The sequence below is a fragment of the Arvicanthis niloticus genome, chromosome 15 (assembly GCF_011762505.2).
Source record: "Arvicanthis niloticus isolate mArvNil1 chromosome 15, mArvNil1.pat.X, whole genome shotgun sequence".
NCBI lineage: Eukaryota > Metazoa > Chordata > Mammalia > Rodentia > Muridae > Arvicanthis > Arvicanthis niloticus.
Window position 1 is genome coordinate 4,236,707 of NC_047672.1, and position 26,749 is coordinate 4,263,455.

Consider the following 26,749-nt stretch of genomic DNA (forward strand, 5'->3'; position numbering starts at 1 on the left):
TGGCCTCTTTCAGACACATACAATCACACAGGCAGACAGTGGACAGGAAATCCCTGCAGGAATGTTAGACTCTAGAGGGCAGGCCCAGGGCCAGGGCTCCATGTGGAGAGGGTTCTTTGGCCTCATCACCATAGGGCTAGGCCCTGTGATCATCACATCCCAGAATGTCCAAGAGCAATGGCAAGAATCTGGCCAAAGACAGGCTTCTTGTTGTGGCTGCTCCTAGCCCCTATGTGTGTTCCAATTTGTATGAGATCCAGACAAACTTGCGGTCCAAAAGAACCATGGAGCATGCACTGTGGAATGTCTGATCAACGTGTTAAGCAGGAGTCAGCTTCCACTGAAGTCTAGAGATGTGCTCTGCAGAGTTTAGACAGCTTCTGAATGAAATTCAGGCGACTCATGACAGAGAGTTCTATCTATGCCTCTGCCAGAAGACAGTCAGTGAGGCCCCTGTGGGCTGTAAGTCTGCCTCTAGGGCTTTTTGAAACACGGTCTTTCTATGTAGCCCTGGCTGTCCTGAAATTCCTATGCAGACCCAGCTGGCCTTGAACTCACAGAGATCTGTCTGCCAAGTGCTGGGATTAAAACCCTGTACCATCACGAACAGTTTAAGGCTGTTTTATGATTTATTTTTGTTGAATTTTTAGTTATGCGTATGTGTGTGTGGTAGGGGTGTGTGCACATGGGTTCCCATAGAGACAGAAGATGTTGCATTTCTAGGAGCTGGAGTTACACATAGTTTTGAGCCACCTGGCAGAGGTGGAATTTGGGTCCTCTGTAAAAGCAGTACACGCTCTTAACCATCTCTTTAGCCCCCTTCCTCTAGGTCCTAGCCTTCATTTAAACCACTCTTGTAGAATGGCTTTTCCTCTCCTCTGATAGAACAGTTTGTGTGACATCTGCTGTCTCTCTCATTGTTCAAGCCTTGTTTTCTGACATAGTGTCTCACTGAACCTGGAGCTCATGGGTTTGCCTAGACTAGCTGGCAGCAGGCCCAAGGGATCCCTGTGCCTTCCCAGCACCAGATCACAGGCCCTGCTGCTGTACAAGGCATTAACGTGGTGCTGAGGACCTCTTGTGTATGTATGACAAGCGCTTTGCCCACCAAGCAGCTCTGCAGTTCCCAGGACTCTGTTTGATTTTATGATGCCTTTTGCTTGCCTCTCAGAAACATTCTGGATTTTAAAGATAGTCCAGCTGAACAATTTGAATTATAAACCCCTTTATTATATTTTATTTATTATATTATATTTCTGAATTATATACCACCTTTAGGAGAGCATCCCACGCTATCCTAGGATACAGCCTGCGGCAGCAGGGTGTCTCCCCTGGCCAGGAGAAGCTGTAAGGAAGATCCAGCCCAGGGAAGCAGCTCCTCCGAGCACACTGACCTCACTCCATCTTCAGAAAACAGAAACTGCTCCTCTCTCCTTTCCTCCTCACTATCAACTTCCCATTATTCAAATCAGCACCACTCACAGTCCTACTTACAAGGGTAAGATGTCTGTGAAGAATGTCCAGGGCAGGTCCATAGCCAAGAATAAGTGGGACAGGGGCAGCCTTCTCTGGCACACAGTGTGACAGCTGACTCAGAAACGCTGTCTCCAGGAGGCTTCCCTTGCCTGCTGCAGCCAACCTGCAAACTCAGGAAGTTTCACACAGGAAGCCCAGGGCAGCGGATGCAGGAGAAGGAAAGAGCCAGGTACCCAACAGGGCCTGACATTTTTAGCGGGCCAACAAATGAGGCTGTCTGAGTCTTGGAGTGTGCCATTCTCCAAAAGGGGGAAGGTTTGGGCCATTTTTAGGATGGAACAGAGTTATTGTATGTGCTCAAGAGAGGCCATGGGTGGAGTTTGCAAAATCAGACACTACAACAAGCACCTTTGAGCAGAGAATAATATCGGGGGATTAGAGGGTTTTCTTGAGAAGTTTGTAATTACCTGTTTCTGATGGGGAAGCTCTTCCTCCCTTCAAATGGCCAAACTTTAGGATCTGGCTGCTCCTGCATTGTCTCAATGCCCACGAGGAGGGTTAAGATACTCTTTCTCCCCTTTTTAATTCAAAGCCCCTCCCCATACTGCTAGAGAAGGCACAAATGTTAGATTCCCCTAAGTTTGGGGAGGGGGAGGAGCTTGTTAACCCTTTGAGAGGGTCTGGGAGGACGAAAGGCACTGGGGGAAAGATCCACCTGCTGGCTCTTCCTGGAACAGCACAGGTCCCACAGGACTGCAGTAGGACACCACACTGTGAGTCCTGCCCAGTAAGCAGGAAAAGTGACTTATCTCCCCTTCCCAGCTCTGGGATACAAACAGCTTCCTAATCAATCAAGGTGTCATCATTGTAGCTAAGACAGAGTGCCGCACCATCCACAGTGTGTCCTGTCCAGGCTGTCTCTGCTCTGAGAGGCAAATAAGAGCCTGTGTTTCTGATAGCCACCCACTTGGTCACGTGTACATGTACACATGCATATGTTCACACACAGACTCACTTATACACGTGTGCAGACATATAGATGTGCATACACACACTTACACAGGTGCACACACATACACACACATGCACATACATATAATTGAGCATACACACCCAGGCACACACATATGCTCTTACAGACTTGGACAAGTCATTGCCTGGAACCCTTGTTCTCACCAACTCTGGTTTTCATAATGGCCTGCCTGGTGACTTCAGACTTGTTAACAAGAAGCTGATCAGGAAAGGAGCCTGGCTGCTTGGGACCACGGCTCAGCCTGTTCCCAGCTCAGTGTGCAGTCCAGCTGCATTGGCCTTGAAAGAACCCTGATGGCAGGACCTAGGCATTTGGAGGTCATCTCTGCTAGATAGCCAGGGATTGAATGGAGACTTGCAAATGGCAAGACTTTAGGAGCACGTGTGAAGGTGACAGACATCCTACAGCTAACATGCAGAAGAGGTGCTCAGGGCTGTAGGGACAGTGTCAGCGAATGCTGGATGCTTCGAAGTCACAGAGGACCACTGAGGGGTGGAAGCTGTAGGGCATGGCCTCCATCTCTTCAGGGTACTCTCTGGATGTGGACATATGGGTTCTTCCAGGGGTGTGCGAGATGAGAAAGCCTGAGGCAGCCCTAGTGATCAGGGTGCCAGGCTAACCTAAACAAAGGGGTTAGAGGTGAGCTCCCTGTGCTGGTGTCAGGCATCACACAGACACAGGTGTTGGTCTTGCCTGTCACCCTGTAGAACATCTGGGCCACTGCAGCAGATTGAAGACCTTCCTGCTGCTGCTTCTGTTCCTAGTGTGACTGCACTGGAGAAGAGAGGACTGATCAGAGGTACATCTCCATGAGGTGGGAACTGGAGCCTCCAGCCCCCACAGCCGAGCTCAAAATAAAAGTCCTATTATGTCTCGCATGGGGTGGACACTCAGGGTGGTGATAGAGAGACTCTCCCAAAGGGTAAATAACAGCACAAACTGGAAGGCAATTCTGCCATCTCTAGGCAGTGCAGCCATTTCCCTGACACTGAGGTCCATCTTTGTTCCAGAAGGTTAATGAGTGTGGAGGTGACATTTGGCTCTTGTACTCCCCAGACTTTAGGTGGAGTTCAGGTGCAGCCACTTGAACTGACCACCCGTGTCTCTTCTTTCCCTATTCTTTCCCTATCCCGTGAGCGCTGGCTGCCTCTCATTCATCCTGGAGCTGTCTCCCACACCAGGCCTACTGTGTGTGAAGAGAACAGGTGTGAACTGAGGAGAGAGGCAGGCTTTTATTTGGATTTGAGTTTGTTTCTGTTTTGTTTTGGTTTGTTTTTTGCAGATCCAGTGACTAAAGCATAGCTCCAAGACAGATATTCTGAGCCTAAGCTCAGTGCCCTGGCTAAGACTGCCACCTCCTGACCCACCTTCCCCATGGTGAGTGAGCAGGGCCTCTCAGGGTCAGGTGGTGCTGGATGAAGTGCCTTGCCCCTGTATGCCTGTGCCCTTCTGCTTATGGAGTGCTGTATTTCTGTTGAGACCTGCCCAGGCAGCCTTTAGAGTAGAACTGGCTGGCTGAGATTTGAGCTCCTTGGGATGTACATGGCAGAAAGAAAGAACTGACTCCTGTAAGTTGTCCTTTGACCTGCACATATGTACTGTGCGAACTCTTTCTTGTTCTCACTAAAAGAGCAAACAAATTAGAAATTAAAAAAAAAAAATGGTTTCTCTATATAAGCCAAGCCAAGGAAACAGAAGCTTTACAATAAAATACAGTGAAATACTGTCAAAGAAATTCTTTTTAAAATTTGCGTACAGAACAAGTTACATAGTGTTAGAGACCAGGAGTATTCATCTGTCAACCCATCTATCTACTCATTCATCCATCTACCCATCCATTCATTCTTTCATCTATCTATTCATCCTATCCATTCATCCATCTATTTGCCTATCCATACATTTATCCATCCACCCATTCATCTACCCATCTATTCATCTATCTATCTATCTATCTATCTATCTATCTATCTATCTATCTATCTACCATCCATCCATCTATGTACCAACCATCCATCCACCATCATCTACCCATCTACCCATACATCCACCCATACATCCATCCATCTACAATCCATCCATCAGTCTATCTACCATCCATACATCCATCCATCTACAATTCATCCATCAGTCTATCTACCATCCATCCATCTATGTACCAACCATCCATCCACCATCATCTACCCATCTACCCATACATCCACCCATACATCCATCCATGTACAATCCATCCATCAGTCTCTCTACCATCCATCCATCTATCCACTGGTGTTTGCCCTCTGTGAAGTGATTGGAGGTGCAGAGTTGGGGAAAGGGATGAATTATCTTATTGTCCCTGGCCACAGAGAGTCTTGCTCATGCCATGGTAGGTAGCTGAGAGGTCATGAAAAGGAAAGAGGTATCCTGACATCAAGGAAGGCCCCACCTTCTATTTTCTTCATAGGACTCCTTATAGAACAAGTACAATCCATGTTCCACTGGCCTCTGTATCCCCTGAGTGGTACACTTGCAGGGGATGTGACACAGAACGGGCACTAACTTCTATCTTCACTCTGTAGTTGAGACAGACCAGCACCCTCCCTTGGCTTGAGTTTGGGTATTTCTGAGAGGGTCATAGCAGGCTCCACACCCATGGGTCTAGATGTGGGAGTGAGGCCTTCTTGGCTGAGGTGGAAGGGTCTGGAGGTGGAAAATGGCCTGCAACTTCCCACAATTATAAAAAGGGGCATAATGAGATACCGTTTATCTTTCCACAACACTGGTGTTCACTAAACTGTCTGTCCTCTTGCTAGGCTATCCTAAGGCCCCTCCAGAGCCGGATGTGGCCTTCTGCAGCAAGGCATTCACACTGGGAGCCAGAGTTTAGATCTCAGTGGCTGGTGGGAATTCTTTATATGCTCTACAATTCCCAGTCTAGGCATCAACTCATGAAGGCTGTGAGTCCAGCACCAAGGATACAGTCACTGGAGCTTGGCCCTTTGTGTGGGTGCCCAGTCTAGGCTCTGTCTGCATAAAAGCATATTACAGACCTTTAAACCCCAAGCCATGACTGCCAGAGCCTCTGCATTCAGAGAAACTTGGCATTTTCTTCATAGGCAGCCATGAAGGAGCATGGCTGCCTGTGCAGGTTGAGTTAATAGTCTTCTCAAAAAAGTGTCTTCAGGCTACTCTCCCCTGCTGGGAACAGCCACCTGCTATGGTGGCTTTTGGATTTTTAGACATGGCCTACTTCTTATGTTAATGCTTTATATAAAATAACACAGCTTAGAGTTCTCCTTCTCTAGAACATGACTTCTGGCATTTATGTTTTCTTATAAACACCCTGTTATGCTGATTTAAGGGTCACTAACAGTTGCTAAAGTTCCTGATGGCTGGCTGGGACCATTCAAGTGGGTTGCTTACCTCCAAGCTAACTGTTAAAAACAGAAAAGGAACCAAAGACATAAGTGTCTGGACTTGGCAAAATGCTGGTCCCTGTAGTACCAGCCCTGGCTGATGGCACTTGTCTTTTCAAACGCCTTCTTACAGATAGCATGTGTCTTGATTTTCTCTGGGCAGAGGAACCTTCCAGTCAAAATCATACAACATACTTCCCAGCCTTATAGACAACCAGTATAGAGAGTTATAACCTGTGTCCAGTAACTCAGCTAGGGCATCAATATACAAAGTCCATGACCCGTGTCACCAGCCCCACCTGAGGACACCATTCCTGACACCACACCTCCAAGGTGACTCTGACTCCTGAATTACCTAATCTACATTGCAAATTACAGACAAGGCTTTGGAACACAGTGGGAGATATATGAAGATTCCCCCGTTGGGGCAGCTCACAGGTGTGCTCTCTCACTTGTCCCCAGCCTCCAGTGCTGGAAGACAGTTCTCCGAGATCAGCTCTTTTCTTCCTACAAACAAAATGAAAGGGGCTGGGTGTGGTGGTGCTCCCTTTGGCTGTAGGAGATCTTGTTTACATGCAAAACAAGGCAAATGGAACAGAGTCCCTTGGATGAGAAGAGTATTTCTAACCAAGCCAGGTAGGTAGTTTGCATTTGCGTGAGAGCTGAGGCAGTGCACAGCACCTGTAACTGAACAAGTCTTTCTTATCCACTCCTTTATGAATATCTGTAAAATTGGCCAAGAACACCCTGCTTGCTGGGAGATGATGTCAAAGGATATTCAAATGAAACCTGTTTTCTATAACTCCATCCTGCCTGCTTGCTTAGTAAGAAGGTGCTGAGCTATACGGGACCAGTCTGGCTTTGCGCCTCCCACCTCTCTGAGGGCATCCAAGTTACCAGGTGAACAACTCTTGAGTAAGGACTCTTCCTAAGAGATAGTGCCCACTTGGTGGGAAAGGAGGCAGCAATCTAGATGAAGGCCCTATAGCATCCTAGTACTTCACTGGGTCTGTTTGCCACTAGAAAGCCTCTGGGACACCTGGTCTTACTAGGTGCCGCACAGACACCCTCCTTTGGTGGTGCTCCCCACCCTTATTGGCTAAAGTTCCCGATGGACTGAACCTCTTCTTCGCACCCTGGCTGGCTGGGTCAATGGCCATCACCCTCCTTTTGTTAGCAGGCAGGGTTCTAAGCACAGTATATGCCTGAGATCCTGGTGTTGCCTAGTACATAAAAGGAAAGGTATCTTCGGAGATGTGATGGCTCTAGCCAATGACCTCCCCTTACCTATGGTAGCTTTTACTCAGGAACATCTGGTATATGGTGCCCAGGAAGAAAGAACAGCACAGGGACAGAGAGCGGCCATCCAGGACCAAGAGAGGGACAAGGTGGGAAGGCCAAATCAAAGGCTGAGCAACCAGGAGAGGGGAGCAGATCTGCGGAATTCTGATTCCTGTGGTTGGCTGTGGGCCTTGGTTCCTGATGGCTCAAGGAACTAATCCAGGCTATCTGGCTGCCTGCCGGAGCTGCGTTACTAACTGGAGAGTCAGGAAGACTGTTGGAGCGGGCAGGTTTCTCTGAAGACCACAAATGATACCAGTAACCGAAGAGGTAGTGTGGGGAAAAAGTTTGTGCCAGAGGGGTGCAGGATTGAGGGTGCAGGATACACTGATGCAAGGGAGCAACTTGAGAGAGGGGATTTTTTTTTCCAAAGAAGAGATGTGTGAAAAAGAAAGGAGCATAAGAGAGGTGTGTGAGAAAGCCAGTGTCCAGCCACGTAACGAGACACCTTATTTCGCTTCCTGAATCCCATGCTGAGCTTCAGGAAGGACACGGAGATGCCTCTATATCTGCACCGCTGGCAAGGCTATGTGGCCCAGACCTGGTCCAGGCTGTCTAGGCCTGACCTGAGCTGCTGTCTCCTCTGTGGTACACTCTGCAAACTCCTGTGGTTAAGGTTTGGCCAAGTAGTTTAGGATTGAAGCAAATCCCTGGGGGGCTCTGAATCCCAGAGAGAAGAGCTCCCTAAGTGGAAAACATGTGGAACCCTCCAGTCAGTTTCCTCTGAAACTCGTGGAATTCCTTTAAGATTGGTGCTATGGAGATCACTTCACTGTGAGGTAGCCAGAGGCAGAAAACTGATCACCAGATTCCCCCAAAGCCAGTTCTCCCAGCAATAGAAGTGCAATCGATGAGTATACAGGATGTACCACACAGGGAGGAGCCCAGGACAGTCTCTGTGCCACTATCACCTTGAGCTTGGCCCATGTCTAATGTTCTAAGATTCATGTGGCAGAGCAGGCTCCTTGAAGTTACCTTGTGTCCTGTGAAATCAGAAAAACTCTTTGGACTAAGCTTGCCAAGGTGGGTCATGCAGGAGAAGGGAGTGGTAAATGTAACTCCTTTTATTTTTTGAAATGGACCCCAGGAAAGGTGCAGGATTCATACATGGACAGCCCTTGGTGATGTCACTGCAGGATGTTGCAGGAGGGTGAGAAGGGAGATGCTCAAGTCAGTTCATCCAACTCCGTGAGCAGCTGTGTGCCTGGCTCTTCCACAGTGGTCAGTACCACAGGGTCTTATTTCTTCTGCAAGGGCATTTCTAGGATTAGAAATTGCTTAAGAGCTGGGATACTACGGCTCCCAGCAAACAGCCACCCACTTCCTTCTGACCCCTTTGGACCCTTTCCCTGCCCTTCCATGAGATAGTATTTGCTTCCTCCACTTTCCCTGTTGCCCCTATTACTCAATAAAATTACTCTTTTAAAGCAATACTGCCAGATGTGAACATACATGCACACACGCACGCACGCACGCACGCACGCGCGCGCACACACACACACACAGTCAACCTCTACACAGGCCTGGGCTCTCCCCCTCTCCTCAGTGCATGAGAATACCATGTCAGGAAGAAGATGAAGTACAGATAAGTTCTTTCCATGTTTGCTTTAACGCGAGATAAGACACCAAGAATCTAATTTCTGTGGCTGTTCAGCTTTGCCGAGGCTGGACACCATGGAGGACAGCTTCACTATCTGTGCTTAGAAGAAACAATGTCTCCTAAAATGTCTGACTTCCTCTCAGCTGGCCAGCCCTCCTGCCTGCAGGCTGAGACCATTGTTCCTTGTAGCAACTGCCACTGTGGACTCTGGGGGCAAGTCCCCTTTGAATACTCCTGAAGGAGAACCCCCCTCCCTAGCCATGGGCCTCGGTATCCTGAGAAGAGCTTACACTCTGCTTGTGCTCCACACTGGATATCTGTAGCATCGGGAAGGAGGAGGGGTGGAGTACCCAAGAGGGGCTCTGCACAGCCTTTGAGCATCTGCCCTGTCACCTCCCTAGGCTCCCTGCTGGTCTTACCCAGGAACCATGGGCTCGCTATTTTTTATTCTGATGAACAATGGGGCCGAAATGTCTTCCAACTTGACAAAACACAAAATTTAGGTGCTGAGAGAGATACTTCAATTTCAAGCTTAAAGATTACTTTGGGTCCCCCAGGACTCAGAAGCAATTTAGAGCTGACACCCTGAACAAGAGCAAGGTTAGAAGATTAAGACCAACTGCTGTTTGGATAAATGGCTGGTAATTGCCCATATCCGCAATTATACACTGGCACATAATTCCTTTTCCGCTACCTTTTTCCTTTCCTGTGTTCCATCAGGCCGGATTCGGTAGGAGCCCACCTTGGTTTTCTTCTGTCGAGCCTTTGTGATGTCATACTCCACCTCGTCCATCAGGGCCCTGCATGCTAAACAAGACAGATGGTGTGGTCAGGGGGAGGAGCAGGGTGGGTGGAGGCAGTGCATGCCTTACCCTCCGGCACAGAGCTCCTGCAACCACAGATGTGTGTGGACTTTCCCTGCTCTGCAGTGTCCAAAGACAACACGACCAAGACCTGGGTTATTTACGTCCCTTTTGTACAGTGGTCTTTTAATTTCTAAAAACAAACACTATTTGTTCGTATTTATATATATTAGTATTTGTATGTGCACCATGCACATGCCTGGTGGACAAGGATGCCAGAAGAGGGCATTGACTGGATGAGGTGTCAGGTTCTGGGAACCTCTGTACCGTTCTATTATTGTGTTCTGTATGTTTCAATTGACAAATGAAATTCTTACTGAAGTGAAGAAAAAAAATTTTTCCCTTCAAGGTCTGCATTTAAGAAGCAGTCTTTCCCTACAATAGCTGAAACCAAACTCAGGTCTTCTGCAAGAGTAGAAAGTGTGTTTAACCCCTAAGCCGTCTCTCCAGCCCCATTCTGGTCTTTCAAACCATGTGTTTTCCTTTGCACATAGATGGCACTGTTGTAACTGAGGGAGGCTGCTGGTGGTGCCAGCTCATCAGATATCCCAGAGCCCCTCTGGTGGCTTCACTTTGGCCTAAGTAGCCAACTGCACCGCAGGAAAGTGTTGACCAAAGTTGCTCTCTGCTCTTGAAGTCCATTTCTGTGAACTCTGAAACATAATTTAGGGCCTAACTCCATGCCTAAAATCTTTCTTCCTCTCGGGTGCTCACAGTGAAGTTTGAGAAAGTGGAGCTGTTCCCTTAATAAGGCCTTTGATGCCACCACACCAACCTCCTCAGCTGTACTGGAAGTTGACTCTGGATTTCTTGTCTCATCTAACTGTGGACAAAAGGCCAGCACCAGGCGGCAGCATGGGGCAAACTGAAGATGTTGAACAGGGAAAATCCAGGCCCCAAGCAATCTGTGCAGACATAGCTGCATGTCAGTCAAGATGGCTCACCAGGCTGGTGAGCAACCCAGAGATGTCTCTTTCCACCCTGAATCTCTATCCTGGAGCCTCCTTGCTAGAGCAGTGTAACCTCACACACCCAGAGCTAGCCTTTGCCACTGACATCTGACTACAGATTAGGTACTCTTCTGATTTTGCACCAGAGTGTAGCAACTGGTGGCATAGGCTGGGTTATGGTGTGTTTGCTCTTTCCAGGCACTTGCTAGGTAGATGTTGTTCTGGTTCTGTGGTGGCGTCGCTGCTGCCCCGTGGCTAATGCTGAAGCTTCCCTCTCTGTGGGCCTAGCTGGGAGGGACAGAGCCACTTCCCTGGTACCTGCTTCACACGCACATCCAGCTCAGCATAGCTGAGTTAGCCTCAGCTACAGATTTGGAACTAAAGCATTAGTGTCTGCAAGCCCAGATACGATCTTGAGGGTGATGATGACAGCCAGGTCAGAATCAGCTATTGCCAGCCATTATTACATCACTGGGCCAGCTCCATTATTACGGGGACAGCTCCACTTTCTCAATCTTAACTGGTCTCAGAAGCTAAGCAGGGTTGAGCCTGGTTAGCACTTGGATGTAAAACTGTTATTGGATGGTAAATCCAATGCATGCAGCCTAAAGCCTCCAGTGGAACAGCTGGGGTTTCTCCTTAACTATGGTCCATGGGAATGGAAGGTTTGCTTGGCCTTAGCCATGGTGTAACTGGCCATGATTCCAGTGACACTATACTGACATGACCTCTGAGAGGCTGCTATCATCAGATCCCTCAGGTCAAGCATCCCTCTCATTGGTGACTCTTGGCTCCAAAGCTGCGTATTCTGGAGTCTTCCAATAGGGCCAGCTCACCCTTGGCCTTTCTTGTCCTACTTCTAGAGTGAAGAAATTGGCTGGAGCCAGTCTTGGGCAGTCAGTAGCAGGACACTATGTCTGATGAGGAGCACCAAGTCCAGTGCCTCGCAGTGGGCCTCCATACCCCTCATCCTGAGTAGCTGAGAGGAAGAGAAGGCATTTGTGGTGGGAATGAATGAGCATGGGAAAGCAGGGTGGAAGACCCATTGAGATGAGGGATGATTTTGTACTTCAACGTCCCTCCTGGGAAGTACTGCATCTGGAATCTTTCCAGCCAGCAAGCCTCAGGTCATGATCACCTTGCCTGAAGTGGACTGTAGCTGGAGAGGTGGTGAGGACAACTGTGGTGTCCTCTGTGGAACGCAGGGCTGCCACTGGGCACATTTCCTTTCCCACCTGTTCTTCCTCCATTTCTCTCATCCCAGAGACTTGCTGGAAGGTGTTCCTATGCATATCGCACTAACAACTTCACCTAGGGTCCTAGGATCTCAGGGCTGCTTCTGCATTTAGGCCTGATCATAAGCCCAGAGGCTCAGTCAGTCAGGGGCAGGGGCATTGAGGGGCTACTCAGAAGGCTATGGCCCCCAGGGAGGACCCACAGGCATGGCTGGGGGAGCTTCTCAAAGCCAAAAGGCCATTGTTAGCCTCTGGAAGGGACCAGGTGAATGGGGGGGGGGGGGTACCTCCAGCACTGCCATGCCATCCCTGGCCTCCCCAAGGAGGAAGAGCTCTTTGAGAAAAGATCATTTTAAATTCCTGCCCCAGGTCACAGAACACGTTAAAGGAGAGTCACATCAGCGACCTGGGCTCCATATTTCAAGTCCAGCATTAATTTAAATGTTAATCTGAAATCTTCAAGTAAGCCACTGGAGTTTCGAGTTTATTAGAGCAGGCGGCAGGAGTGGAGCCTCATGGGGGCACTGGCAGGTCACATTGCCTGCCAGAGGGCAAGCCACCCGCCCAGCTGGGTCTCTCAATTCCTTCCCTGCCACACTTCCTCTTCTCTTCCTGTCTCTCTCTCTCTCTCTCTCTCTCTCTCTCTCTCTCTCTCTCTCTCTCAGAGGAGACTTTGAAAATGGGGACAGAAAATTCAGGTGACCCCTGGTACTAAGGTGATGGGCCATCTCCAGACACATGCCAGAGCAGACCCTGTTACTAAGATAATGGGCCATCTCCAGACATGCACTATAGCATTACTGGGCATCACTTTCCAGTGCCAGCATGGCACAAAGCCTGCACTGGGCATGGCAAGAGAATCGGCACAATACGAATAGAAAGGCGCTGGCACTCGGGGGCTGCGTGCTCTTTGGTGCTGTATCTTCTGGTGGCAAAGGAGTCTGATGCTTGATACTGGCTATCTTTGAAGTACAAAGAAGTCACTGAGCACAAATTACGTCCCTGCCTGACAGGAGTACACATCTATCTGCCTGGGATATCAGTGAGCTCAATCCCAGAGGAGAAGCCATATGGTGAGAAGTATCCAAAGGACGTCACTCGTGCCCAGTGACATCTGACCCATCTGGGAACAGGACCCACAGAACTTTCTACAGCCCTCTAGGACAAGGAGAGCATGGGTTGGTGGGGGGGGGGGGAGAGGACTACTAATCTCTGCATGATCAATTACTTTTAAATTGTTATGTAATATCCCAACAAGCAGGTGTACTGCAGACTCCATTCCTTCACAGACCATTTCAAAGATGGATGGTCTAGTCTGGGGTCAACTTCTATGTCAACAGACCCTCAGCACCTTCACTTAGGCTGAAACTGCCTCTCAGTGGGTTGAGGATCACAGCTGAGAATGTGCACACTCAGGGCTCTGCGACTCAGTGAGAAAGGCTTACGGGTAGCAGGGCTCTGCTGTCTTTCAGAAAGGACAAATTACACGCTAGGAGAATAGGGTGGCTGGCGCAGATCAGAAGAGTACCGCACAGACTCAGCCTCTTCCACCCTGGGGTACTGAGGTGTCTGTTTTGGCAGTCCTGGGTCCAGGACTGTACTTGTTTGATGTACCTGGCAGAATGGTACTGTACTAAATGTGGGGTCCAAGAGGTCCCCAATCCCTCTCAGCTTCACCATGGCCCTCTGAGAGGGCTACTGTGTAAGCAGTCATACTGGTCGCTTCACAGTGAAAGGCTGTATGAGAATGGAAGCAAATGACAGTGTCAGGGCCCCAGTCTCTGAGACCCCAAGATGACAGTCAGTGTCAGGCCCCAGTCTCTGAGACCCCGAGAATCAGGCATCATTGACTAGTAGAAGAATTGAAGAAACCGTGTATACAAACACCATAATGGAAAATTACAAGGCAAGACAGAAGGGTGAGAAAAAACAGGAGCCCAGTTCCCTGGAGAGGAGGAAGGACTGTGTGTTATGTGCTGAGGTGGCAGGGTGGGTGGAGCCGGAAGGAAAGATGTCTTTACTCTGAGGCAAGAGAGACCTGTCTTCTGACCTTACTGACACTTGAGATTTCTATGTCATCCAGACCCTTAGCCCAAGATGGAGGAGAAAGGGCCAGGGTGTATACAGTGATAGCTGATGGGCTGCCGCAGTCCAGGTGAGAGATGACCATGGCACAATGCTAAGAAGTTGGTGAATCTGAGAGCTCACTGGGAAGTAAAAATCAAGAGCATAGGTGACAAGGTGGATGCTTGGGGCAGGGCAGTGCACTGGCTGCTCCCCGTATTGTCGCTACACATTTTCTTCCACCAGTAACTGCATCCTGGCCAGCTCCTGGTACGGGGATGGGTGTGCATCATAACCATGGAGATAAGAGGGGAAGGAAAGCTGCTGCAGATCTTCTGGAAGCTTCCCCTTCTCACAAAAGCTGTAGAAACACCTCGCAGGGAGAAGGGAGAAGCTGAAGTTCTGCAGATACAGCTGAGACCTCTGTGGGCTCCCGACTTTGAGAGTGCAGTTTAAGCCATTCCCCTGGGCCGGGCAGTGGTGGCGTACACCTTTAATCCCAGCCCCTGGGAGGCAGAGGCAGGTAGATTTCTGAGTTCGAGGCCTGCCTGGTCTACAGAGTGAGTTCCAGGACAGCAAGGGCTACACAGAAAAACCCTGTCTCAAAAAACCAAAAAAAAAAAAAAAAAAAAAAGCTATTCCCCTGGTGCTGAAGCCACTTCGTTTAGTATGACACTACTTGTTCCCGAAGCTGATGGCTTTCTGTGGTATGTGAGGACTGAAGTCTCTCTCACAGCTCTGGAACTGACTGTGGAATGAAGATGTCGGGGACAGGGCAGTGCCTCACGGGGCTATCCTTCTCAGCGGCCTGCCAACACTGTGTCTTACCCTGTGTCCGTGGCCATTCCTTTGCTTATGTGTGGCCTGCTTATTTTATTGGGAACCAGCCATATGGGCAAGGTGCACCCCACAGACATTGCTCACTCTAACCCTGGGCTTAAAGGGCCTGTCTCCCCAAACAGCCACGTGCATAGTTATGGTCTTAGCATATGAATGGACAGGGGCACAATTTCACTCCAACATGCCATAAAAGGGAAAACTGCCTCTGTAGTAAGGAAGTCCATCGGCTAACCATTCCTAGTTACTTGCTGTAGCCCTCACTGGCTGTGTGGTCCATACCGTGGCAATACTCTTGACTCTTCTTGCAGAGTACCCAGTGTCATCCATGGTTCCAGGCCTTAAATTCTAAGCCCTGCATCTGGGTCTCCCAAGCCTGTCCACTTGTCATTTTAAAGGAATGTTTTCCATCTCCGAGGGCCTGCTGCCTTGGCCAGAGCCATCCTGTGGCCTGGCCTCACCTTGTCTCCTGCATGGAAGCAGTCGGTATGCCTGGCGGAGTCAGGCTGTGGCCACCCTTCAGGGCGAGTGAAGGTCTGGCCCATTCTCCAAAGCTCTTGACTGCTCATTAGCTGAACAAGATCAGGGTTCAGCTAGCAAGTATGTGTCTAGCCAGAGAGCAGCATCCCACTCTGTGAGGGTCAGGCACTGGCAGAGATTCAGGAGGCAGCAGGTGGGGGTGGGGGTCTGCAAAGATGAGGCTCCACCAGCTGGTGTGGACAAAACTGGAGCCCGGGGCTCCTGCAAGTAGCAGCAGGTCTTGCATCCCCCATCCCATCACCACGGCAACCCGGCTGAGGGAGGGGCTCCCCACTGAGTTTTAACCCAAATTATACTTTCCAGGTCTAAAATCAGAGCCACTGTAAGGGAAGAACTCATTTTCACAACTTTAAGATGCCTTGGCTGAGAGGCAAAGATGAGGGATGGATGCTGGGAAGGACAAAAAACCTACTGAATACTGCTTTTAAAGGGACCAACTGCACAGCACCAGAATGCTGTTCTCTCCTGCTTCTGGGAAGAATGTGAGAATGTGTTGGAGTGTGGGGGTTCGCTTTAGGAAATTGTCTAGTTTCACTGTCTCTGTTTACCACGGGCCACAATCATTTTTGATGTTCAAGATGATGGCCCTGTATGCCTAAGGAAACAGAGAACCATGATCAGAAGATGCTGTTTGCTTGGTAGAAATATGGGCAGACACATGGTAGGAAGAAGGTGAGAGCTAACAGCAAGTGGAGCCATTGCAGCCAGCCTTCAGGTAGCTGGAAACGCACCGACCCCAGCCAGATAACTAACACGACTCAGACCTTGCTTCTGTATGCTTTTGATTTAGGCAACTCTTAGTCTGAGAGACTCTACTCCGTTTTTCCTGCATGCTGAATTTCTTCCATAAAATATTTGATTACTTTAAGAAAAGTCTGGACCTGGGTGTAGTGGTGCATGCTTGTGACCCCAGCCTCAAGCCACATGAGACTCTGAATCAAAAAACAAAGCAATGGAGGGAAGAAAGGGAGGGAGGGAGGGAGGGAGGAGGAGGAAAGCAAGAATAGAAAAAGCAACAGACTGCGATTGCTTTGTTGTTTCACAAGACACGGGCAGGTGCTTCTGTGTTATTTCCTGTCCCATGGGTCCTGTGGGTCTGTGTCAGTGAAAAGAAACCATTATATAATTAGAGGTGCTCTAGGGAAGCTACACCCTGACACTCCTGGGGGAGCTGGAGGCCACATGCTACTGGCCTTGGGTGCTCTCAGTGGACACTGCTCAGCACCCTAGGTGAGGCCTGTGGTCTATGTCCCGTTCTGTAATGGCTGAAGATTTAAAAGCTAGTGGAGCTCCCTAATCTGGCTATCATCTTTCCTGAGCCCCCTCGGAAGCATGTGAGTAGGTGGCTGGTTGGCAGAGGGTGGGCATGTAGAACCTCTTCCAGGTATAACCGCAGAAGTGGTCCTAAGGCCAGACCCTGACAGAGAGTCCAGCTAGAGCCACATTTCCAGAGGAAAGGAGGCTGAAGTAGGGGGATTACTGTGAGTTGGAGGTCACCCTGGGCTACACAGCAAGATCAAGGCTAGCCAGGAACACATAGCAAGAACTTGTCTCAAAAAAAAAAAAAAAAACCCAACAAACAAACAAACAAACAACTAAGACAAAATAGTCCAGTTGTAGAAAGAAATCTGAAAGGCATGGTTCATGTGAGCTTTCATAAAGTGACAGGGACAGCACCCAGGCCAGCTTTGTCTGCTGTCTTCTGAGCCAGCCACCTCTGTGAATGGGCAGCACTATAACTGAGCACCTGTAGTTCCATCCAGGGCACTGGACCTACTCAAACAGGCTCAGAAACTTGTCCTGCCCAGGAAGAAGGACAATGTCACAATAAAGTCAGTTCAAGTACATTTCAACAAAGAGCCTGGTTCGCGGCCTGCAGAGCTCAGTCTGGGCAGTGTTCGGTGAGGCAGTCAGTTCATGCTGGCTCCTCCGATGGACATTTTGAGAGCAGTGGCCCATACTCACAGGAAGTTTGACTTCCTTATGGGCGAACACCCACCACCTCTCTAATGCTTCAGCCCTAACAAGGGTCCTGGGTATCTTTTTGTTGTGACAGAGACAAGCAAGGCTGGAAAGCACCTGGGCCTATTTAAACACACAGCTCAATTTCCTGTTGGCTTCTACCAGAAAACACTGAAGAGCCCCGTCTACCAGTCACAGCCAGAGTGGAAGCCAAGCCCTGTCCAGCCTCCAGTCCCTATACCCAGCCCCAAGTCTTCAGGTACGGAGAAGGAAATTTGGTCAACTCAGGCTCTATTGTTTGGGAAGGATTAGAAAATACTTTCCAGAAGAAAGTATGTCATGATGCACACCCTCTGACTCCTGCTTGAGGTTCAGGATGTGAGCTCTCAGCTGGCTGCCTTAGCGGCCATAGCTAAAACTTAGCTTGCCTGCTGACACTCCCCTGATGGGATGGTGACAAACTCTTGTCCTTCGGGAACCCGAAGCCACATGAACTCTTTCTTCTGTAAGGAGGACCGGCCATGGTGTTTCATCACAGCAATAGAAAGTACCTAATACACATGGGAACCCAAAGGCAAGGGGTGAGGGTCAAAGGGTCTATGAGCAGTACAAATGTGGGTGGGTAGAGGTGACGAAAGCCCATAGAAAATGCCCAGAAGCCCGATGAGGAGGTAAAACATTCCTGAGAGATGCAGTCGGGGCTGACTGCTGAAGAAGAGGAGGAAAAGGGGGACTTGGGGACATAAGGGTCATCTGGCCAGTGCTCCAGTGAAGTCGGAAACCCTAGTGGGAAAGAAAGGAGGCAGAGCTCCCGAGTTGCAGGCTTCTCGCTGGACAGTGTTCCATGGCGATAAGGACACACACCTCTGTGTCACTGTGAGTAGGTCTTAGCTCAGGTTTCCAAAATGTCACCCTCTCTCAGCAGACACTACCCATTCCCTAATTCAGAATGAACTCGTTACAGTGTTTTCAGTGTAATGAAAACATTAGCTCCAGTCTCAGAGGAGCAGCTGCCATTAAATCAATAGCCTGGGCTGTCCATTATGCTGAGCACTGAGGGGCTGAGAGGTCTGTCAGCAACGAGAGGCCGAGTGGAAGATACAGAAAGCTGTTGTCTACAAGCTGCCTACACAGCACGGGTGTCCCCAGGAAAGCAGGACCGACCTTGGAGTAACCTGCTGGGCTGCATCTGCACTGTGAGCCCAGGTGAGAGGACTGAAGAAATGAAGCCACAGACCCTGAGAATGGGCTACCCAAAGCGTATAGGAAGGATAATGGGTTCTGCTATCCAGGCAGGGCCAGCCCCACAGCAGCCAACACACCCGCCCAAAAGAATGTTTTTAATCTTTCAATTCATTCAAACCACTGAGCCACCTTGGGAATCCAAACACACTTCACAGCCTCACATGTGTGCTTGGCTGGCTTTCTTTCTTTCTTTCTTTCTTTCTTTCTTTCTTTCTTTCTTTCTTTCTCTTTTCCTTTCTTCCTTTCTTCCTTCCTTTCTTCCTTTTTCTTTCTTTCTCTACCTTTCTAAAAAATTTGAGAGAGGGAGGGAGGGAGGGAAGGAGGGAGAGAGAGAGATAGAGAGAGAGACAGAGAGAGAGAGAGAGAGAGAGAGAGGACATATGTGTACCAAGACATGCATGTGGAGATCAGAGGACAGCCTTTGGGAGTCTGCTCTTGTCTTCCTCCTTATAGAGACAGGGACTTTCTTGTCCTTTCTGCTCCCTCCATCTTGCTGTAGAATAGTGGGAATTACAAACACACACCATTGTACCTGGCTCTATTACATGAGCTCTTAGAGTCAAATTCAGATTAGGCTGAATTTTTACCTATTGAGTCATCTTCCTGGTCCATGATCTAGTTCTCGGAGAAGGGATTGATCATTAAGGGAAAGGGGGCAACCACAGGTTGCTCAATACAACAATGATTCCAGGTCGGATGTTATCATAAGATCCACCACATGTGCATGTGTACGCACATGCGTCTACACACACAACCTCCATGACCCAAAGACACACATGCACACACATATATACATACATGTATGTATCTACACACACAACCACCACGACTCAAAGACACACATGCACACGCATATACACATACATGTATGTATCTACACATACAGAACCACCATGACCCAAAGACCCATTTGCACACACACACACCCTACATGGCCCAAAGACACACATACAGACACACACACACATATATGTGCATACATATACAGGTACATGTATGTGCATGTGCAAGCATATATGCATACACATATACATATACACAACCCATACAGCCCAAAGACACACATGCACATACAACTGTCATGACCCAACAACACGCTTGTACATATAATACATACATACACACACATATATATACATACATACACAACAACCATGACCCAACAACGTACAGTCTCTACATCTACATATATACAACCCACATGATCCAAAGACATACATACATTGATACATATACAACCCATATGGCCCAAACATACACACATATGTATACACACACACACACACATTGCACACTCTCACTCAGCTGCTCTAAGGGCAACATCTGGGATAGAACCAAGTTCTCCACAGACAAGGACAGGGCACAGAGAAGATGGGTCAAAGCTCGGCAGGACAGAGTCTGGAAGAGTTCAAGTACCGCAGAGCCACAGGCACCAGAAAAGTATAGGAAAAGCTGTGACTATCAGACATCCACACCCGAGTGGGAAGTGGTGAGGCCAACGGAGCAGAACAAGCCAGAAACACAGGCAAGTGTAAACGAAGGATACTGACTAGTGATAACAGCTGTCAGGATACAACACTCACACAGAGAAATCACTACATTTTCACCTACACGAGGTCATGAGAAAACACAAGGAAGTAAGGCCAGCTGGAGTAAGCTCAAAATCCACTGTGTTTCAGGGCAGCAAAGTGACTCTGTGTGTCATTTGTCATTTATGTGTCCACATTGTAGAGTGTACAGAGAATTACCTTGATGATGACCTGTCAGTAAGATTCATCCGTTGTAGCAAATGGACCCTGTAAATGGTGCTGTGAGAAATGTGGGGTGATGGAGGGGACGTGGGGTGACAGTGGGGATGTGGGGTGATGGAGGGGATGTGGGGTGATGGAGGGGACGTGGGGTGATGGTGGGGATGTGGGGTGATGGAGGGGATGTGGGGTGATGGTGGGGATGTGGGGTGATGGTGGGGATGTGGGGTGATGGTGGGGATGTGGGGTGATGGAGGGGATGTGGGGTGATGGTGGGGATGTGGGGTGATGGTGGGGATGTGGGGTGACAGTGGGGATGTGGGGTGATGGTGGGGATGTGGGGTGACAGTGGGGATGTGGGGTGATGGTGGGGATGTGGGGTGACAGTGGGGATGTGGGGTGATGGTGGGGATGTGGGGTGACAGTGGGGATGTGGGGTGATGGTGGGGATGTGGGGTGATGGTGGGGATGTGGGGTGATGGAGGGGATGTGGGGTGACAGAGGGGAAGTGGGGTGATGGTGGGGATGTGGGGTGATGGTGGGGATGTGGGGTGATGGTGGGGATGTGGGGTGATGGAGGGGATGTGGGGTGATGGTGGGGATGTGGGGTGATGGAGGGGAAGTGGGGTGATGGTGGGGATGTGGGGTGATGGTGGGGAAGTGGGGTGATGGTGGGGATGTGGGGTGATGGAGGGGATGTGGGGTGATGGAGGGGATGTGGGGTGATGGTGGGGATGTGGGGTGATGGAGGGGATGTGGGGTGATGGTGGGGATGTGGGGTGATGGAGGGGATGTGGGGTGATGGAGGGGATGTGGGGTGATGGTGGGGATGTGGGGTGATGGTGGGGAAGTGGGGTGATGGTGGGGATGTGGGGTGATGGAGGGGATGTGGGGTGACAGTGGGGATGTGGGGTGATGGAGGGGACGTGGGGTGACAGTGGGGATGTGGGGTGATGGTGGGGATGTGGGGTGATGGAGGGGATGTGGGGTGATGGAGGGGACGTGGGGTGATGGTGGGGATGTGGGGTGACAGTGGGGATGTGGGATGATGGAGGGGATGTGGGGTGATGGTGGGGATGTGGGGTGACAGTGGGGATGTGGGGTGATGGTGGGGATGTGGGGTGATGGAGGGGATGTGGGGTGATGGAGGGGATGTGGGGTGATGGAGGGGATATGGGGTGACAGTGGGGATGTGGGGTGATGGTGGAGATGTGGGGTGACAGTGGGGATATGGGGTGACAGTGGGGATGTGGGGTGATGGAGGGGATGTGGGGTGATGGAGGGGATGTGGGGTGATGGAGGGGATGTGGGGTGATGGAGGGGATGTGGGGTGATGGTGGGGATGTGGGATGATGGAGGGGATGTGGGGTGATGGAGGGGATGTGGGGTGACAGTGGGGATGTGGGGTGATGGTGGGGATGTGGGATGATGGAGGGGATGTGGGGTGATGGTGGGGATGTGGGATGATGGAGGGGATGTGGGGTGATGGAGGGGATGTGGGGCGACAGTGGGGATGTGGGGTGATGGTGGGGATGTGGGATGATGGAGGGGATGTGGGGTGATGGAGGGGATGTGGGGCGACAGTGGGGATGTGGGGTGATGGTGGGGATGTGGGATGATGGAGGGGATGTGGGGTGATGGTGGGGATGTGGGATGATGGAGGGGATGTGGGGTGATGGAGGGGATATGGGGTGACAGTGGGGATGTGGGGTGATGGTGGAGATGTGGGGTGACAGTGGGGATATGGGGTGACAGTGGGGATGTGGGGTGATGGAGGGGACGTGGGGTGATGGAGGGGACGTGGGATGATGGAGGGGATGTGGGGTGACAGTGGGGACGTGGGGTGATGGAGGGGACGTGGGGTGATGGAGGGGACGTGGGGTGATGGTTGGGGGATATAGGGTGTTGATAGGAAGGTTGGGAGTGATGGTTGGAGTACTGGCTGGTTTTGTGTGTCAACTTGACACAAGCTGAAGTTATCACAGCGAAAGAAGCTTCAATTGAGGAAATGCCTCCATGAGTTCCAGCTGTAAGGCATCTTCTCAATTAGTGATCAAGGGTGGGCGGGCCCATTGTGGGTGGTGCCATCCCTGGGCTGGTGGTCCTGAGTTCTATAAAAAAGCAAGCTGAGCAAGGCAGAGGAAGCAAGCCAGTAAGTAACATCTTTCCATGGCCTCTGCATCCAGCTCCTGCTTCCTGCCATGTGTGAGTTCCAGTCCTGACTTCCTTTGGTGATGAACAGCAATGTGAATGTGTAAGCTGACCATGTTTTGGGGAGGACTGTGGAAGGACTTTGGAACTTTCTGCTAGAAGAGCCATTGGGATGTTAAGAGCTCTGTGGGATGTTCTGTAGGAGCTTGGAAGATAATGTTGAAAACAGTGCAGAAGATGGAGGCCTGGCTTGTGAAATTCCAGAGGGAAGATTGAAGACTCTTATCAGGGCCATTGCTATTTTGATCGTGAAGATTCTGTAGTTTTTGGTTAGTTGGGGCTGAAGATTCAGCTGTGATTAACAAGATACCAGAACTAATAAAGCAAAACCTTTGCATTTCTGGGACTAGTGATGCTGGTTAGCTGGAGCTAAAACGTTAGCAGTGATTAAGAAGAGACCAGCATCACTGAGGTGAAATCTGGGAACTAACTGTTTTCTGAGAGGACAGAGGTTGTGTTCCAGAGATAGCCAGGGCTGTACCTTGTGCTGCAGCTGGACTGGGTAATGTGTAAGAGTCACCCAGGTGGTACTGGTTTTGAAGGCATGAAGGGGTCATGAAGAGCAGCTGAGGCTTGGCACTGTGAGAGTTCATGGAAGGCCATTGGTGAAGGTGTAGCCTCAGTTGCAATTGATGGCCCAGGACTGAAGAGGTCATGCACAGGAGCTGAGGCTTGGCACTATGAAGAGAGCCTATGAGAGGCTATTGGTGAAGCCCAGTTACAGAGGAAGACATCGGTGATTTGGAGATGCCAGTGCCATGAGATGACGGCCAAGAACAGCAGCAGCAGAGGCACACAGGCAGCTGGAGCCTAGAAGACAAGGTGTGTGCTACCAATGGCAGGGCTGGAGAAGTGACCCAAGCCCTTGGAGGAGCCCAGAAGATTGTGAGTGGATCCCAGACATTGGATGGTTGGAGTCTAATTTTGCTTTTGATTGTGACTGTGCCCTGATATTTTTCCCTCTTGAAGGAAGAAAGTATTTTAGTGGAGCCCACAGTTAAGAGACTTTTAGTTGTAAAAAGACTTTGGATTTTAAAAGAGATGGATATTTTAAAGGGGTTGAAATTTTAATACGTAAGAATTTGCAAAGACTGTGGGACCTTTAAAGTTATTTAGATTTTGGGGATGAATAAGAAAGTAAGAGTTAAGGCTTACTAGTGATGTGTTTGTGTGTCAAGTTGACAAGGGGTCAATTGTACTGGCTGGTTTTGTGCGCCAACTTGACAAAAGCTGAAGTTATCACAGAGAAAGGAGCTTTCATTGAGGAAATGCCTCCATGAGATCCAACTGTAAGGCATTTTCTCCATTAGTGATCAAGGGTGGGAGGGCCCATTTTGGGTGGTGCCATCCCTGGGCTGGTAGTCTTGGGTTCTATAAGAAAGCAAGCTAAGCAAGCCAGGGGAAGCAATCCAGTAAGCAGCATCCCTCTATGGCCTCTGCATCAGCTTCTGCCTCCAGGTTACTCCCTTGTGTGAGTTCCAATTCTGACTTCCTTTGGTGATGAACAGCAATGTGGAAGTGTAAGTTGAATAAACCCTTTCCTTCCCAACTTGATTCTTGGTCATGATGTTTCTGCAGGAATAGAAAACCTGACTAAGACAGTCAGGAAGCAGCAGGAACAAGACTTGAGACCAAATGCCCTAGACACAGTGGAAATGCATTCCAGAGGTCAGAGGTCAGTGGAAATTCAGGGTTGGGGGAATCATAGTGCTTTCCCACAAGTGGCTTCTGCCTCTGAGTCTAATGTGGCTGCTCCACCTAGACTGGATCAGAAAGGAAGGAACCACAGGCTGTCACCTCACTGGCTACATGGCAAACTAAGGGCAAGGAGTGGAAGGAAGTGTCAACAATAGCAGGGATCGCGTGTCTTGAACAAGTGGAGTCTGGGTGGAGTCCGTTACCAAAGAGAATAGTTTTCTTTCCACACGGGGTTCCCATCTCCCAAGGGTTAGGTAGCTTGCCAGTGCATTTGTTTCTCCACCCCAAGGTCTTCTAGACTCTTTCCCCTCTGGCATTCCACTAGGCAGTGCAGATGCAAGCCAACAGGAGCAAGGACATGGAGCAAGGCATGGAGCCAGCCTGGAACCCAGCACTGCAACTGCAGGACCCTGGGGAAGGACATGCCCAGGCCTCATCTGACAAACAGGATGATAATTCCGCAAGTCTCATACTGAGTCCTCAGGAAAAAGAAGTGGTGTGGCAGAGAGGTGAGTTCTGAGTAAAGAGGCTGCATGCACGGACCAACAGGAATACTGAGGGTAGATCCAGAGCCTGTACAGCAGGACTGGGCAGCTACCAATAATAACAGGTCCAATTAAGATCCTCCACTTGTTCTTATAAAGAAAGGTTTATTGGAATATAGACACGCTCAAGTGTTTACAGGTTTTCTTTTCATTATATTGAGTTATCTCACTCTGGAGGGGGTATACATGTGCCACAATGCATGTATGGAGAGTAGAGGACAACTTTACAAATTAGTTTTTTCCTTCCTCCATGTGGATCTTGGGAATTGATCCCAGGTCACTGGGCTTGGTAGCAAACACTTTCGTTGTTGACCCATTTATGATTTTGGGGGGGGGGGAGCTTTTGTGCTATAGAAAGAAAGGTCTTAACAGTGTGAAGACTGTCTGGCCTGTGAAATCTAATGTGCAGAACAAGCAAGCACAGAACAAGCTTCAGAGCTGCTTCCAGAGCAAGGGGCTAGCAGCTTGGACCATAGGTTCCAAGAGTTAATCTGAGAAGTACTGGCATCGGTACTGCCTTCAGACTGAGCCCTTCCTGGAGACCAAAACTCTTAGGACTTCACAGCATTGGGGCATCAGCAGGCTACTCACAGGCTGGGGTCCCACCTTAGAAGTCTGTGAGACAACTCCCGTAAGATACACTCCTCCAGTGCTGCAGATGTTTGGAACAGGGTTCCATCTGGCTTTGCTTATCAGTCTCATCAGCCCCCCAAAGGCTTTAAGAACAGCCTGACTCCTTAGATGCAAAGTCACCATCTGCAGCATCCCTGAAGGGGAAACCAAGTCAGAACCACATGTTCAGTACGGAGCACCTCAGTGACAACAATGAGCAGCGTGGACATGGGACAGAATGCTGGCCCACCCTCTGCCTCTGGTGTCACCCCCTAAACGGGGCAGCAAGTGTTTTCTTTTCCTTTGGGTGGTGATAGACTTCCATTTCTGTTTCTTTATGAGGAAGAATTAGGATTGCCTCAGGGCACAGAGTGGCACCACCTCTGGTGTGTTGTGGTACCTGCTGTCTGTGTGGAGACAGGAGCTCAAACCAAACCAGGAGCATCCAGTTCTCCTAAGTGGGCTTGCTTCAGATAGACATGGAAGCAGCCACTGAGAGAGGTTAAGGTGAGAGAGGCAGCCCAGTCAGTAAAGTGTTGGCTGTGCAAGTGTGAGGAGGAAGTGTGAGCGGGGAAGTGTGAGGAGTGTGACCACCTGAGTTTTTAATTCCCGGAACACTGGTGAAAAGCTTGGCACAGTGGCATGCACCTCTAATTCTAGAGGGGAGGCAGAGATAGGAGGGGACCCCAGTGCAGTAATGGCCAGCTAGTCGAGCTGGACTGGTGAGCTCCAGGTTCAGTGAGACACCCTGTCTCAAAAACTAAGATGGAGAGCAACTCAGGAAACAGCCAGCCTTAACCTCTGGCCTCCACACTTCAGATATGCCTCCACATGAAGATATATACACCACAAACACACAAACAAAAACCCAAATGAACCAAGGGGGTGCCCATGCTGGGACCTTGCCTGGTTCCCAACTCCTCACCCAGGTCTTGGGATATTTGTGCACAAAGCACCCCAACACATGTTTACTTAAAATCCACACTAAGGCTCTGAAACCCCACTCACACTGCACACAGCACAGGGGGAAGAGGAGGAAGGTAACAGGAGTTTTTATCCTGCCTTCTAACCTCCCCCCCCCCCAAGTTCATGCCTCCTCTTGCCAGCCCCAAGGGCCCATGTTCTCTGTGCCAGCTGCTCCCTGCACTACCTCTCTTCCTCTGGAAGACTTGGGAACTGGTGCAGTAGGCTTCCTCGGGCAGCTGCCTTCACTGGCACACTCCCTCTTGGGCAGCTGGTCCTCAGCACACCCCCACAGGCAGCAACCAGTCCCCTGGGCCTCCTATTTGCATGGGAGCAGAAGCTTTATAAAATCAGAGTAAAGAAAGGTGTCCAGCACGGGGTCTGTGCATAAGAGGGCCTGTTTGAGGTGCTAGCTCTGCTTCATCTCTGGTGGC

At 49.8% G+C, this 26,749-nt stretch overlaps 1 protein-coding gene and 1 long non-coding RNA gene across 2 annotated transcripts in view; one reads left to right on the plus strand and one right to left on the minus strand.

Annotated features, from left to right (window-relative positions):
• Cnpy1 (canopy FGF signaling regulator 1) overlaps nucleotides 1-26,749 on the minus strand; it is a 55,031-nt gene that overhangs the window by 26,683 nt on the left and 1,599 nt on the right. The window contains exon 2 of the mRNA XM_076913281.1: nucleotides 9,537-9,649. Within this exon, the coding sequence (XP_076769396.1) occupies nucleotides 9,537-9,649 (113 nt within the window). The remainder of the gene's footprint in view (nucleotides 1-9,536; nucleotides 9,650-26,749) is intronic.
• LOC143434499 (uncharacterized) lies at nucleotides 16,492-23,093 on the plus strand. Its single transcript, XR_013103975.1, has 3 exons — nucleotides 16,492-16,665; nucleotides 17,388-18,499; nucleotides 22,473-23,093. It is a non-coding gene; the product is annotated as an uncharacterized LOC143434499 (long non-coding RNA).